The 17,008-nt window shown below is 46.4% G+C and overlaps 1 protein-coding gene across 1 annotated transcript in view; it reads right to left on the reverse strand.

Annotated features, from left to right (window-relative positions):
* The window catches only part of Rgs3 (regulator of G-protein signaling 3), a 126,023-nt gene extending 109,120 nt beyond the window's left edge, over positions 1–16,903 (reverse strand). The window contains exons 1-3 of the mRNA XM_013030145.1: positions 16,825–16,903; positions 3,736–3,786; positions 988–1,046 (exon numbers count right to left, since the gene is read on the reverse strand). Coding sequence (XP_012885599.1) covers positions 988–1,046; positions 3,736–3,786; positions 16,825–16,903 — 189 coding nt within the window. The remainder of the gene's footprint in view (positions 1–987; positions 1,047–3,735; positions 3,787–16,824) is intronic.
* Between the last annotated feature and the right edge of the window lie 105 nt (positions 16,904–17,008).

A 17,008-nucleotide genomic window follows, 5' to 3' on the forward strand; every position in this document is an offset into this window, starting at 1 on the left:
TCAGCACCACATAAGCAGAAAAAGCCGGAAGTGGTGCTGTGGCTCAAGTGGTAGAGCGCTAGCCTTGAGCTGAAGAGCTGAGGGACAGCGCCCAAGCCGAGTTCAGGCCCATGACCAACAAGAAAAGAAAAAGCTCAAGAACAGCACAAAGGCCCTTAGTTCAAGCCCCATGACTGCCCCCTCCCCACTGCAAAAAAAAAAAATCTGATGTATTCCTTACAAAATTAACAAGAGTAAGGAAAGGGGTGGGTAGGGGAAGAATGCATGAGAATATTGAAAGGGGCAGCATTGATCAAAATATATTGTATTCATAAACTGCTTTGTTAAATAACAACTCCCTTGTACAACTACTTCAAGGTAAAAAAAAAAATCTTCTTTTAAAAAGGCCAAGTGGCTCAAGTGGTAGGGCACTAGCCTTGAGGTGAAGAGCTGAGAGACAGTGCCTAGGCCGAGTTCAGGCCCCACAACCAACAACAACAACAAAAAAAAACTGAAACCTCTGTGCTAGGAAGGTGGCTCAGTGGTAGAGTGCTTGCCTTGCATGCATGAGCCCCTGGGTTCAATTCCTCAGCACCACATAAGCAGGAAAAGCTGGAAGTGGTGCTGTAGCTCAAGTGGTAGAGCACTAGTGTTGAGCTGAAGAGCTGAGGGACAACGCCTAGACCCAGACTTTAGCCCCTACGACCAACCAAAAAAAAAAGGCCAGTAAGTTGGAAATTTTAAAAACAAAAAAAGTTTCAGCTCTTGCCCAAAGGCAAAAGGAAGGAATCTATCCTAACACAGGGCCTAGAGTAAATCTGACATGATGAACGAACGAGGACCCAAAAGCTCACGACGTCAAATGGCCCCAAATCCACAGTTGTGCTGGGACTTTGGGGCTCTAATTCAGTGACATGCTTGTTGATACCCTCTCTCCCTCCCTCACACACACACACACACACACACACACACACACACACATGTCACACCTCTAGCTCTATCACATACCTTCACATAGGAATCACAGACGCCAGGCTCTCTGCTCATCAGGCCTTTGCCTTCTATGACTAAAAGAGAATTGGAAGTTGGAGTCAATGCATGGTGGGTGTGTGCATGTACACAGTAAAAGGTCTGAAAATTAATAGTCAACATGCCTGTAATAACGGTTATGGAATTACAGAATGCATTCCACTACCAGATTCTTACAGCTGGAAGAGAATTTTAAATGTATTGAGTCCGGCTCATCTTTGAACAGAAAAGGCAGCTACAAGTGGGCCCAAAGGACTAAGAAATGTCCCAAATCTCAGAATACTGGGAATGGCAGTTGGATTTAGAACCCATGTCTCCTGGCTTTCGGTACCATCCAAGAGAGCCTTCCAGAATGAGAGAGCCATGCTGGAGAACTCCCTTGCCCTGTGAGCTGTGCTGGATGATCGGGCAAAGTAGGTCACAAACTCAGGCTCAAGAGAGATCACCCGTGAATCCCACCACTTACTAAGTGTGTGTTCAAGTGAAGTTTCCTTGCCTCTATGAGGCTGGATTTGCCCATCTTCCCTAGATAGTAGTGATGCTAACGTGAACTTCATATGATTGTCCTGCCCAGTAAATGAGATCATGCATCTAGTGTGGGGTAGAATAGCTGACAAATGAAAGAAGAAATAAAGGGAGAGATGAGAGTGGGGTGGGGGCAGGTCTGGTCATGAAAGCCAAGGGCAACCTGTATGCCTGAGAACCATAGAAATCAGCCCATGGGCCTGGTAGAGCCTGGGCCTGTGTGTGCTTTTGTGTTTGGCTTAGATGAAACCCTGGAGTTTGGCTCACACGGAGCCCCCAGTAGTCTGAGGCCTGAGGCCTGGGAAGCCAAAGGAAGGAGTGGGGATAGGCTGGACGGATGGAGGGCCTGCCACTGGGGACAAGCCAAAGCAAACTGTGAAGGACAAATGGAGCCGTGGCAGCCAAGATGCATTTTGCAAAAACTGTTTGCACAGCTGGAGTTGGACCTGCAAGCAAAGACACCCCCCTCCTTCCTGGTCCTTGGGAACTTCACCTCGGGAGGGCCCCTTCAGGCCAGGAGAAGAGGACCCCGGGTGCCTGTAGGTCTGTCCTGTATCCTAGTTACAGTCCCTGCCTATACCCACCCCCCTCACAAGGGCAGGAGCCAGGCCTGGTGACCTCCTGGGTCTCCAAGCCAGCAGCAGCAGGGAGGCCAACCTGGCCCCACCCTCAGGACACTCCCATCCCAATGCAGGGGCCAGCCCCCAGGTGGCACTGTGTCGCCAGGCTGTAAGAAGAACATAACAGAGGAAGCCACAAATAGCCCAGGTGGGGGTGGGAGGGGGTGGTCCTAGAAGGAAAAAATAAGCAAAAGTGAGCCTTCCTTCCTGAGGCTTAATAATGTTGGAGGAAGCCATATTTCTGCAAAAGCAGAGGAAAGGAGTATTATTCCTCCTCCTCCTCCTCCTCCTCCTCCTCCTCTTCTTCTTCTTCCTCCTCCTACGCACAGAGGCACAGTCAAGTAGGATACATTATGGAGGTATCAGTAACTGGCTAGAACAGGAAAGTAGAGGCAAGAGCTAAGGAAGTGGCAGAGACAGTCAGGGCCTCCTGAGCTAAGGACAAGGGTCCAGACAGAGGAGGCCACTGTAGAAATTTGGTAACTATTTATGTGCTGGACAGAAGGAAGACAAAATGGATAAAAGGACAGATTAAATATAATATCCCCTCCGTGCTATGCCCCAGTCATGCTCTACAACTCTTCCAATACATCCTGGCCTCTCAGACCCCAGGGCCTTCGCATTTGCTGCTCCACCTGAATGGACTCTCCCCCTGTCCTCAGCTTCTTCCTCTGGCTTAAGCCTGTCCCACATTTAGAATGGAGTGTGGATCCCACCAGCACTACCTAGACACAGGTAGGGGCTTTTCCTCCAAATCCCCAGCCCCTAGCACACAGCCAGCTCTAGTTTTGAAAGAGATAGTTTTCTTTTTTCTTTTGTTTTGGTCCATCGTGGGGCTTGAACTCTGGGCCTGGGCACTGTCCTTTGTGCTCTTCAGCTCAAGGTGAGCGCTCTACCGCTTGAGCCACTTCTAGTTTTCTAGTGGTTTATTGGAGATAGGAGTCTCACGGACTTTCCTGCCCGGACTGGTATTGAACCGTAATCCTCAGATCTCAGTCTCCTGAGTAGCTAGGATTACAGGCGCGAGCCACCAGCGCCCAGCTTGGTTTTCTGTTTTCTTTAACAGAGTTAAATACATCGTTTACTAGATGCTGAGCATTTTACCAATATGAACTCACATAATGCTTATAATAACCCCGTCTTATGCTTCCTGTTACTACCACCATTTGACAAAGGAGAAACCTGGGCTTATGCAAGGTCACTTAGCAAAGTATCAGAGCCAGGGCACATATCCTAGCGGGCTGGCTCTGAAGACTGCGTCCTAACCACGACTCTGTTGCCCATTGATGCACAGAGAAATGAGATAGTGAGAAATGAGACAGAGGAAAGGAAGCAAGATGGGGTTGGGGGCGGGGAGGAGGGGAGGCAGGGAAGCCCTCTGTGGTGCTGCTGCCACCTGCTGAGGACAGAGGTGCCTGAGATGGAACACACACACACACACGAACACACACACACACACACACACAGGGACAGGAGCTGGCCTATGGAGACAGCCCCGGCAGATGTCCAGTGTCATGCCCCCCACCCCCAACTCCAGGTAGGAAGGAGCGGCCTTCCCCATCCCCACCTGTGCCATACTCACTGTGGAGCAGCAGAACCCGGTCCTGGGCGTCGATATGCAGCTTCAGCTGACCTAAGGAAACAACACAAACAAGCTCGCTTTGGCTCCTGGTGAGGGAAACGGAGTAATAAGGGGCAGGTGTATCTTGTTCAGCTGAAGCCAGTGGAATATGCCGGTGGGCTGCTTGGAAGGTACCTCAGCAGCCTCGGCTCCTCCTCTCCTCCCTGCAGGGTCTCCAGCTCTGGGTCTCCAGCCAAGATGGGTCTCTCTGGTGACAGGGTGCTCGCTTCTGCACAAGGCAGCCCAGGAGGCCAGAGCTCACTTGCCGGTGGCAGCAATGTTGGCAGAGGTAGAGGACCACACGAGGGAAGGGGATCTCTGGAGAGGGACGGATCTCTGGCAATATCAGCTGCAACTGAAATGTGCACATCCTCCAGGCTAGCAACCTTCATCCCAGCTCCCTATAAACTGCACACCAGTGGCACCACACATGGCTAGAAATCCTGACACATGGCAAAGACTTGATAAATCTGTTTCTTGATATGAAAGAGCTACCAGACATAGTAGTGCACACCTCTAAATCCAGCACTTGGCAAGAAGCAGCAGGAGGATGAGCTTGAGGCCAGCCTGGGTTTCAAATTAAGACCCTGTCTCAGAAAAAAAAAAAGTGATATAAACCATTTATAGCTGTATTATGGAATGGTGTGGGGTTTAGAAGCTTTTTAAGAGAGACACGTGGCAGAACAAAACATATGTTTTTTCTCACTCTCAATTTCTGTCTTTCTCTCTGTGTGTGCATGTGCATGTGTGTATGTGTGAATGAATGAATGATGATGAATGAATGAATGAATGAATGGGAGAGGAAGAGATGAAAATTATGGACCAGGGCTACAAAGAGGTGAAACATGAGGAGCTAGGTGAGATTCTTTTTGTCTTGGCATATCTTGATTTTATTTAAATAAAAGGAAAACAAAACAACATGACAGCTGAGCACAGGTGGCTCATACCTGTAATGCTATAGTTATACAGGAGGCTGAGATATAAGGATTGTTCAAAGCTAACCCAGGTGGGAAAGGAAAGGGAAAAGGGAAGGGATGTACCAGCTCCATCTGTAGCAACCTGCCTAGCAGTCACCTCCCTTACCTCCAGCCCTGCGTGTAAAAAGAGCTCCCTCCCTGCAACCAGAGTCAAAAAATGGCCTCCTGTGATGGATGTATTCTGCAAGTTCTTTTCCCTGAAGTCCAAAGTCTTTTCTTAGCATAGGGACCTCCCCTCAGTGTTCTCTGGAGACACCTCCCAGCTGGTGGCTGCAGCTTGCGCTCTGCTGCTGGTTGGAGGAAGGGCAGGCGAGGTTTGGAGAAGAAAAAGGAGGAAAGCTCTGTGTCTCATAACTCTGCATGAGTCACCCAGCCATGGTGACCTGGCAGTGCCTGGATCCTCATTCTGTGGGGATCAGCTAGTCAGATGCAATTCAGATGCCAGCAAACCCTGCTCCAGCCCTCCCACCCACCAGAGTCCCCACTGTGCTCCAGCCCAGTACACAGGGCTCAGAAGCCCAGAAGGCTCATTCCAGTTCCAGCCTGACAGGCCTCCCTGTTTCTCTCAATTTCCCAGGGTCCATGGCTGGGATGTGGAACCTAATGACAGAGGAGCCTGCATCCTCAAGCTGTGATGGGGTAATGCCACAGGGTGAGGCAGTCCTTGGATGACAGCCTCCGTATGATTATCTCAAGACTTGAGCAGTTACCACTTTGGGGTTCCACACAGCTGAGAAACTTCCAGGAGAAGATGGAAGAGAGAGGTTTGGAAACAGACAAGGCCAGCAGGAATGATCAGAGTTCATCAATCCTATATCTATGATTAGAATGAAACATACTTTGCAAAGCCAGCTGGGGCCCAAACACGTTTGGATTTCCAAAGCCCTGGGAACCAAGGTATAGTGCACAACACCAATGACCTAATAATGGCCTTCTCCTAGAAATCAAGACGTCTCCCAGGCCAGGTGTGGTGACACATGACTGTAACGGAGGAGGGAAAGGTAGGAGGATCACAAGCTGAGACCAGCCCCAGGCAAAAGTGAGATCTTACTTGAAAATAATAACAATCATCATCATCATCAAAACATAAAAGGGCTAGGGAGATGGCTCAAGTGGTAGGGCACTTGCCTAGCAATCTTGAGACCCTGTGTTCAAACCTGGTATTTCTGAAGGAGAAGGAAAAAACAGTCTTCCAACATAAATGGCCAGTAATCCCATTGGAAACACTTGCTGCCCCCTACATGTGGCCCTGAGTGAGGGAGGGCAGATCTGAACTGCTCAGAGGGTCCTTGGAGAACTCCCAGCCCAGTGGTTTGACAGGGATGTGAACAAGAGAGAGGCTAGAGCTGGAGGAGGAGGACAGGCCTGGGGTGAAGACAGAGTCAGAATGCAGAGGAGTCTGCGAACTCACAGAAGCTGCCTTTGTAGGCCCTGAGCAATAGGCTTTCCTGGGGAGGGACCCCAAGCTCCTCCCCGCTTTTATAATAGAAACCAAGCTGGCAGACCAGGCTCCAGGTTCCCTAGTCAGTTCTCAGGCCCGCAGATGAGGGTAGATAAAGAACAGGACCTTCTTATGGGCCATATCTGTCCCCTCTGTTCTCCTCCATCAAATGTCCAAGGCCTCTGAAGCCATCTAGCCCCAGATCCTCACGGGAGCTAGAACAGCCACACTGGAGGTGGAAGACACCTCGCTTTGAGCTCCATGTCCAGGGTAAGCCCAAAGCCTGTTCTGGAAGCCAGAACTCTGCCTGACTTCTTCCCAGGCCCCAGTCTTCTAGAATCCACAGGTCTCTAAAAGGCCCCTCCTCTAATGAGAGTGGCTACTAATGCAACCCTTCATGGCTTGCCTTACCAACAGGACGGCTCCCAAGAAATGACTCTAAGTCTAGAGAGAAGAACCACTGAGACATGAGGCTGGGTCCTGGAGTCTTCAGCTGGGCTAGACAATACCAACTCAGGATGTGGCCCTTGATCTCTCTGGTCTTTTCATCCATCCAATTTCTTCTCCACACTTGGAATGTGGCCCATGGGAGCCCCCAGAAGTGTTCAGGCTAAAGTGCCTAAAGCCATCCTCTGTGGGGGTGTGCAGAGACCCTAAAGAGGCCAGTTCCCTTGGGATTGTAGTTGGCCAACCCCATCTACAAAGGGTCACAGCCATCAGTGCCAACACAAGCTGCAAGAGTATACCAGGGAACAGGGGTCCAAGGGAAAACCAAGTCAGAACAGACAGGGTCTCCTAGGGCTGAGAAAATGTCAGAAGAGGGTAAGTTTCAGAAAGCATGAAAAAGCAACAAGCCCAGATTCTTCTGGGCCCAGGACTGAGAGCTGCAGATTCACAAGGCACCATGCAAAGGATATGGGAGTTAGCAAAATAAATTAAATCCAGGGGGTGAGGGGTGACTGGTGGGATAAAAGCTATGCTGGGTCTACCACTTCTTTGATTGACACGGCCTCCTATGAAATACGATGTCAACATGACTTCCCAACCTAGTTTTCCTTCCAGAAACAGTGCTCTGGGCAACAGAAGTCTTCCAGTCCACTCAGCACAAACTAATCAATTAATATGCAGGTCACTCAATGAATTAGATTGCTCTGGATTGTTCATAAGAAATTATAGGGCCTGGGCAAGCCAGTAAATTAAAATTTCTAAATCTAACACCGTCAGCATCTGACACTGGCTGAACCATAACACCAACCAAGTCCTCTGGGGCTCAGCCTCAAACATGTCATATTCCCTAACCCTTACCCTCTTCCCTACCCAAGGCAGTGCCACAGTAAACCAGACCCCAGGCCAGAGCCCAGCTTAGGAGAAGGCAGGCCGTATTTATCACTGTTTACTAAGGACTCAGAGCTCTACTGCATGCCTTTTGTTTTATTCCTTACAAGTTCATGAAATAATTGCTATTTCAATCCTCGTTTGCAAGCAAGGAAACCAAAGGCTAAGAGTAAAACTGGTAGCACGGTCTAGAAGAGCTGATATTTGAATGAATGTAAGTAGCCAGGCTCAGGGCCTGTATCAGCTGGTTGGTCCCTGTGGTAGATTTAAAATTTGCCGACAAGATCTTTGATGATCTTCAAGAAGTATAGGCTAGTCCCTCCCTTCCAGCATGGACGTTAGCCATGTGCTTCCTGGGGGGGGGGGGGTAGAGGAGAGACACATGGCAATAAGTGACTTCCAAGGACAGTATATAATAAGCATTAGAAGTTCCTTTAAAAAATCCTACTGGTTTAATTTCACCCATTTAAAGTATGTTATTTGTTTTCCTTACATATTCATGGGATTGTGCAGTCACTATTAATTTTAGAACATTTCCATCCTCTCTGGAAATCTCTTATTTGCATTATTCCCAATGCCTTTCTCTCCCCTACCCCCACAAGACCCTGTCAACCACCCATCTACTCATTTCTCCATGGATTTGCCTATTCTAGACATTTTGGGTAAATGGAATCATAAACATATGGGCTTTTGTGATTCATTTTATTTGGTGTAATATCACAAGATTTACTGTACTGCAGCATGCACTGATAACTTCATCCCTTCTTGTTGTTGCGGGGCTTGAACTCAGGGCCTGGGCACTGTCCCTGAGCCTCTTTGTACTCAAGGCTAGTGCTCTACCACTTGAGTTACCAGCTTTACTTCTGACTGCTTTTTGTTTTGTTTTGTTTTGGGGGGGTGTTGGCAGTTAATTGGAGATCAGAGTCTCAGACTTTCTTGCTCAGGCTGGCTTACAGCTGCAATCCTCAAATCTTAACATCCTGAAGAGCTAGTATTACAGGTGTGAGCCAAGAGCCTTTCCCCAATTTTTTTTCTTTTTTTTTTAACAGGTTTTTGGGGGCTGGGAGGAGGGGATTGGGAGAGATTTTTTTTGTTTTTGTGCATTCCTATTTGTATCACTTGTTCAGAGTGAAGCTAATACTCACCATGAGGCAACTTGAAGGGTCAGCTTGGAGCTCCACCTCTTTTTTTTTTTTTTTTGTTCGGTCGTGGGGCCTGAACTCTGGGCCTGGGCGCTGTCCCTCAGCTCTTCAGCTCAAGGCTAGCGCTCTACCACTTGAGCCACAGTGACACTTCCGGCTTTTTATGCTTATGTGGTCCTAAGGAATCGAACCCAGCCTCATGCATGCAAGGCGTGCCAGCTTCCCAGCACCGAAACGCCACCACTTGCCAAGCATCATGTGAATAAGCAAGCCATCTTACAAAGGACCCCCCCCTCCAGTTCCAGAAACTCCTTCAGAGAACCAGGCCCTAGCTGACACCTTGGCTGTGACTCCATAAGAATCCCTAAGCAAAAAACCTCACTCTATGCTCCTCTCCAGCTCTGGACACAAAACAGTGCAATAATAAATGTTTGGTCTTTTAAGCCAATAAATACTGGGACAGATTGTCTCCATAATTAGGTCACTTAAATTGGATCTCAATTCTGAGGCAACTTTTCAACTTTAAAAGCTGAAACGACAAAATACAATTTGTTCTGTGGTTTTGTTTTGATTTTTGTGCACTTCTGGGCCTTGAACTTGGGACCGCTCACTCTTACTTGGCTTTTTCACTCAAGGCTGGCACTACCACTTGAGTCATACCTCCATTTCCAGCTTTTTTGCTGGTAATTTGGAGATAAAGAGTCTCAGTGACTTTTCAGCCTAACCTGGCTTCGAACAAGAATCTTCATTTCTCAACCTCTTGAACATCTAGGATTACAGGTATGAGCTACCATTGTCTAACAAAATAGTTTTAGGATACACCAGAATTAAGAAACTTCTGTTTTTGAAGTTTTTTTTAGCTTAATAGAGAATGTTAATAGATGTAAACCACAGCATTGCCACTAAACTGCAATATGTAAAACTGAAACATGTTCACCAAAAGGTAGTCCAGGACCTTCACACTACTTCATCTGAAGAGCAAACTTTTTTGTTTTTAATACATTTGTATACATTATATAAATTTTGTATATGTCTATTTGTATGCAATGCTACTATATGTAGAAAAGTTATATCATTCTGTTTTTTGTGATGTTCCCTTACATTTTACTATGTTTTAAAATCACAACTATAAGTCAATTTTTTTTCTTGTCAGTTGTAAGACTTGAACTCTGGGCCTGGGCACTATCCCTCAGCTCTTCAGCTCAAGGCTGGCACTCTACCACTTGAGCCACAGTGCCACTTCCAGTTTTCTGGTGGTTTATTGGAGATAAGAGTTTCTTGCCCAGGCTGGCTTTGAATCACAATCCTCAGATCTCAGCCTCCTGAGTAGCTAGGATTACAAGTGCCTGGCTATAAGTCAAATTTTAAGTCCAACATTGTTAGTTTTGTAAACTAGCATCCTCATCTACTTATTATTAAAGTTTGTTCTCCATAATTAATTAAATATGTGGCCTTTTATAATGACAAGCATCTGTTAGATACTTGCTTATAGCCATCAGCCATATAAGAGAATCCATAACTTATTTTCATTGTGTTTTTCATTTGTGTTATGTCTCAAACTACCAAATAAGATTTTCCACAATACAACACTGGAGAAGAACCTGAGGAAGATGGGAAAACTTTCCATGTTAATGGATCAGATAAATTAAGATTGCAGAAATATCTATACTCCAGAAAGCAATCCATAGATGCAATGCCATCCCCACCAAAATAGAAACAAATTTCAATCTTACAAATTCATATCGAAGTATACGAAATTCAGAGGAACTAAAGCAATTCTGAACAAAAAAGAGCAATGCTGGGACTACCACAAGATATTGACATCAAAACTACAGGCTGATAGTAACAAAACCAGCATGGTACTAGCACAAAAACCAATGTGTAGATCAATACAATAGGCTGAACAAATAACATGCTTTTCATATCAGGAAACATAGATTTTATCTCTACTAGAAATGAAGCAGAGAATTTATAACTACAAAAGATTTCATTAAAAAAAGTTTCTAGCTGGTGAGCTGGTGGCTCACGTCTATAATCCTATCTACTCAGGATGCTGAGATCTGAGGATCAACGTTCAAAGCCAACCTGGGCAGGAAAGTCCATGAGACCCTTATCTCCAATTAACCACAAGAAAAACTGGACATGGAGCTTTGGCTCAAATGGTAGAGCACTAGCCTTGAGCAAAAAGAGCTCAGAGACAGTGCCCAGGCCCCAAGTTCAAGCCCCACAACCAGAAGAAAAAAGAACATTTCTAGCTATGCACCTGTGGCTCACACCTGTAATCTAGCTATGAAAGAGACAAGATCTGAGGATCCTAGTTCAAAGGCAGCCCACTCAAGAAAGTGTGTGAGTCAGGCGCCGGTGGCTCATACCTGTAATTCTAGCTACTCAGGAGGCTGAGATCTGAGGATCGTGGTTCAAAAATAGCTTGAGCAGGAAAGTTCTTGAGATTCTTATCTCCAATAAGCCACCAGAAAACCAGAAGTGGCATTGTAGCTCAAGTGGTAGAGCACTACCCTTGAGCTGAAGAGCTCAGAGACAGTACGCAGGCCCAGAGTTCAAGCCCCAGGACCGACCCCCCCCCAAAAAAAGGAAGTCTGTGAGACTCTTATCTCCAATAAACTATATATGTAATTTGTGTACATATGAATTAATAATAATAAACAAATAGCATTAAATAAAAATAAAAATTTAAAGCTAGAGTAGATTTGTGGCTCAACTGGTAGTATGCTAGCCTTAAGCAAAAGAAGCTCAGGGATAGCACCCAGGCCCTGAGTTCAAGCCACAGGACTGGTTAAAAAAAAAAGATGTTTCTATTCACCAGAAGAATGATAATTATAAATTTGTATGTTCTTAACATTGCTTCAAATTACATAAAAGAAAAACTGACAGTTACAACACCAAGTACAAGTATACAATTACAGTAGAATTCTCTTCTACTTTTTGTCAGTATTAGAGATTGAATATAAGGCACATGTTACTCAAGAGCTCTACCACTTATGCCATACTCGAACCCTTTCATTTGTATTTTGTTTTTGAAATAGGACTTCACTAAATATCCCAAGCTGGCCTCAAACTGTTGATCCTCCTGCCTCTACCTCCCAAGTACCTTGGATTATAGCCATGTGTCACCATAGCAAGAATTTTTTTTTTTTGTCTGTCATGGGGCATGAACTCTGGGCACTGTCCCTCAGCTCTTCAGCCCAAGGCTAGCACTTTACCACATGAGCCACAGTGCCACTTCCAGCTTTTTCTGCTTATGTGGTGCTGAGGAATCAAACCCAGGGCCTCACGCATGCAAGGCAAGCACTCTACCACTGAGCCACCTTCCCAGCCCCTGTAGTAGGAATTTTAACACACCTATATCAGTAACTGATATAATTGTGTGGGAAAATCAGCAAAGAAACAGATTATTAGAACAACATAATTAGCAAGATACTTTTTTTTTTTTCTATCTGCCATGAGGCTTGAACTCCAAGCCTGAGCACTGTCCCTCAACTTTTTCACTCTGATTAGTGCTCTACCACTTTGAGCCATAGCACCACTTCCAGTTTTCTGGTGATTAACTGGAGATAAGAATCTCATGGACTTTTCTTCCTGAGCTGGCTTCAAACCTTGATCCTCTGATCTCAGCCACCTTCCTAGCTAGGATTATAAGCACGAGCCATCAGTGTTCAGCAGCAAGCTACATTTGACACATCCTACCACTGTAAAATTCTTTGCAAATATGCAGGGATTTTATAAAAACTGGCTATCAAGCTGGGCACCAGCGGCTCATACCTGTAATCCTAGCTACTCAGGAAGCCGAGATCTAAGGATTATGGTTCAAAGCCAGCCTGACAGGAAAGTCTTTGAGGCTCATATTCAATTAACTAGCAAAAAAAGCCAGAACTGTAGTTGAATTTATTTGTTGAAGTTCTCATATATAATACCTTTAAGTCAGAGGGAAGAAGTTAGGAAGAAACAACTTTTGAGGAGGAATATATTTCCTGTTTACTGAATGTATGTGAGACAGAAACAGAGACAGACAAAGAGACAGAGACAGAGAGGGTCAGAAAAACAGAGAGAAGGGAGAGAAAGAGCTAGAGGAATGGACAGAGGGAGAAAGGGAAGGAAAAAGAGAGGAGAGAGAGAAAAAGAGAGAGAGCACTTCCTGTTTATGTCCTTTATCTATTTTTTCTGATGAGGTAGGTCTATTTTTTCCTTATCAGTCCCAACATACACCTATTAAACACTAGCTGTAAAATGTAATGGACCACTTCCTTGCTTTCTTGGTCATAAGCACACAGAAATACACTGACACACAGCTGTTCTCTGACTTTTGCTTTGCCCTATCATTTGGCAAATAGTGCTTAAACTGTTTGAATAAGGAACCCCTGATATTAAATTTTTTAAAAAGCCAGAACTGGAGCTATGATTCAAATGGTAGATTGTCAACCTTTTGCAAAGAAGCTAAGGGACAGCACCCAGAACCTAAGCTCTGGGATTGGGGGAGGGAGGGGAAGACAAGGAATTATCAACAAGCCTGAAATGTTGAATTTCTGAAAACTCCCAAGCAGATGGACTCAGAATGACAGAAAAACCCAGAGAAGACTCTGACCAACAACTGATGGGTTCCTCAGAAATGGATGGGTGTTCCAAGCCAGGCCTGGCAAGCCTGCCAGGCTCAGAGCGGCAGGGCTGGAGACAAGGACTAATGGGCAGCTGGCAGAGACACACTGCAGGCCATCACAGGGAACAGCTGGTGGGCATCTGTGCCCAAGCTTTATTCGTACTACAGAAAACAGATTGTTCATTTCTGTGGCTTCCAAAGAGAAGCAGAAAGGGAAGAAGGCCCCAGTAAACACTGTTGTGCCCCAATAAACATGGAGAAAGGAAAACCTTGCTTAGCCAATCTGTGCCATTCACAGATACAATCCACCTTCACAGCTAAATCTCTTGGTGACACAGGAACTCCAGACACGCCCCTACATGCTGTATTTAGAGCTGTCTCCTATGGTTTCCATCCTGCTGGTTCACTGTGGGCACACATTTCTCAAGAGAAGTAGGTGTGCCATCCATGCCCACGGCTACCTGCAGCCTGTCCATCATCTCTTGGCCCACACACTCTGTTATCTCCCCTGGCCATTCCCTACTTCTGGTCTACTCCACCTCAGACGGGTTCACAATTCAGTTCATAGACCCCCCAAGTAGGTTAATAACTTGGCTTATCAGGTAAGCCAAGAAGTTTGAATCCTTTCAAGAAGATATTCTATAAATATTGATCCAACATTTTTGTGAACTATATAAAATATGCCTAAAATTTATAGGGAAAATTAAGGGATGCACAAAAGCCAAAATAACTTTGACAAACAATAACAACATTGAAAGATTTATGTTTCCTGAATACAAAGCAACAGTAATCAAGACAGTGTGGTTCTGGCATAAGGACAAGCAAAACAAATCAATGGAATAGAATTGAGAGTCCAGAAATAAACCCATGAGTCTATTATCAATTACTTGTTAATAAAGGTACTAAGATCATCCAATGGGAACATGACAGTGTTTTCAATAAATGGTGCTGGAACAACTAGTATTTATAATTAGGGGAATGAAACTGGAGTACTGGAGATGTAGCCAAGTGGTAGAGCATTTGCCTAGTTTGTGCAAGGCCCTGGGTTCAATGCCTAACACCACACACACACACACACACACACACACACACACACACACACACACACACCCCACACACACAGAAAAGAAAAAGAAAAAAGAACTGAACTATTACACAAAAATTAACTCCAAATGGATCAAAGATTCAAATATTTAAGAGTAGGAATGTAAACTGGGCGCCGGTGGCTCACGCCTGTAATCCTAGCTACTCAGGAGGCTGAGATCTGAGGATCATGGTTCAAAGCCAGCCCAGGTAGGAAAGTCCATGAGACTCTTATCTCCAATAAACCACTAGAAAACTGGAAGTGTCGCTGTTGCTCAAGCGGTAGAGCACTCGCCTTGAGCTGAAGAACACAATGACAGTGCCCAAGCCTAGAGTTAAAAAAAAAAAAAGAGTAGGAATGTTGCTGTGGCTATGGCTCAAAGTGGTAGAGTACTAGCTTTGAGTAAAAAACTCAGGGACAGTGCACATGCCCTGAAGTCAAGCCCCACAACAACAGCAATATGTGTGTGTGTGTGTGTGTGTGTATATACATATATATTAGGGACTAAAATATTTTAGAGGGCTGGGAAGGTAGCTCAGTGGTAGAGTGCATGCCTTGCAAGCATGAGGCCCTGGGTTTGATTCTTCAGTACCACATAAACAGAAAAAGCCGGAAGTGGCGCTGTGGCTCCAGTGGTAGAGCGCTAGCCTTGAGCTGAAGAGCTGAGGGACAGCGCCCAGACCCAGAGTTCAAGCCCCATGACTGGCAAAAAAAAAAAAAAAATTAGAAAAAACAACACTTCTATGATTTAGATCTGACATAGATTGACATTAAATGACATTAAATATACAAGCAACAAAAGAAAAAAAAAGCCAGGTGCAGGTGGTTCATGCTTGTAATCCTAGCTGCTCAGGAGGCTGAGATGTGAGGATTCCAATGGCAATCTGTGTGGTTTAATGGACTAGTGTCCTCAGAAAGACTGGAGGGGAAACCATGTAAGAACAGGACAGTCCCCACTCCTGCCCACTCTTGCCTGCCTTTACATTTGGCCCATAGCTGCCCATTCAAGCAGCTAGAAAGAAAAAGGAGTGGGTTATAAACCTATATAGCATTTGATCTCAATTGTGTTAAGATGAGAGAATACATACTAATAATTATTATACATATAAATAAATGAACTATTACTGACATTGTTTACTTTGGGGAGGGGGGAATATGACATTTGAACTCAGGGCCTTGTGCTTACTAGGCAGACACTGTACACTTTGAGTTACACCCCAGCCTTACCTTATTTACTTTGTAATCAGGACACAGCTAAAGTAACAAGGCCTCACTGCTCACTGTTTCCTAATCATTCCCAGATTCTGGACAACTCCCTTGTCTCTCAGAGCCCCACATCTCACTGGGGTTAACAGAACTGCCCTGTAGGAGCAAGAGCACTAATCATGGCACCTGGTGAGAATGTCACAAATCAGTAGTTCATTGTTCTACTTATTCTCCTCCACCAGCCAGACCAGTGAATGCTAGGATGCCAGACCACAGCCCATCTCCAGGAGCTAACCCACTGCTTTTCCAACACTCCTTCTGCCCCTGCAGAAAACAGCAGGTTGTAAAAAGCCACGAGTGCTGAGCAGAAGTGAGCTGGAGAGGAGGGAGGCCAAGAAGGCCAGCAATGGCCTCACTCCTTGGGTGCTCTGCCTTTGAAAGCTGGGCAAAGTCCAGTTGTGTTGCAGTAACTGTCTGGACCTTCCGAAGGAAATTGCATGCAATTAAAACAAAACTCTGCTGGTCAGGTCATCTGGGAAGGCTGGAGCTAGGGTCCCAAGACTGCTACTAGCCCATGGGAGATCTTCCTCCCTACAGGGAGTTGCAGGACCCATGAGGAAATGGCGGGCTGTGCAGGGCTGCCCTCTGGAGAAGAGGTGTCACCTGTGGCTACTTGAAGCCAGCTTTGCTCAGGCCTTTGGGGGAGCCCGCTATCTAGAGGCTTTTTACTATTCAGCTTTAGTGGGAAGACAGTCCTGAGACTCTCCTAAGGTCTATCTGTGTGGAGAGAATCCTCCCCACCCCCTAATCTGTTGGTCAGATGCCTGATGGAGAAGCAGGGTTACAGCCTCCAAGGTGAGCTATGAGGAGGTGAAGCCACCAGAACCGAAGGAAAGCCAGTGAACGTTCTCTCTAGAGGCTGCCACTAGTGAGCTGTTGGCCAGTGGGGAACTTGGTGGTCTCTGAACGATTAACTGGGGTGTGATTATTTCAGCCAAGTGAGGCAGAACCAAGTGCACCTGGCACCAGGGGCGGGCGACAGGTGGTGTCCGATGGCTGGCCCGCCCGGAGGGGGGGGGGGGAAGCAGGGCGTCCTTCCGGATCGCAGGAGGGAGGGTCCAGAGAAGTGTCCCAAGTAGAAAAGGCACCTGCTCCCTGCCTGCCGCCTGTCACCATGGGAGCTGGCCGATCTGGGCCCCGAGGGAGGCGGCCCCCCGCCCCCCACCCCGGCAGCCGGCCCCCCAGACACTTACCAAAGGTGGAGAGGTAGAAGGACAGGTTGGGGTGGGCGCGCTGGCTGCCCAGGGAGACCCGGTGCAGGGAGCGCTGCATGCTTGACCACCTGTAACCCGAGATCTTGGCGGTGTTGCTGCCCGTCACCGGGGCAGCGGGCTCGCCTACCCCCAGCGCCAGCGTCCCGTCCCGGCGGCGGCGGCG

The sequence above is a fragment of the Dipodomys ordii genome, unplaced genomic scaffold (genome assembly GCF_000151885.1).
Source record: "Dipodomys ordii isolate 6190 unplaced genomic scaffold, Dord_2.0 Scaffold127, whole genome shotgun sequence".
In the NCBI taxonomy this organism is placed as follows: Eukaryota; Metazoa; Chordata; class Mammalia; order Rodentia; family Heteromyidae; genus Dipodomys; species Dipodomys ordii.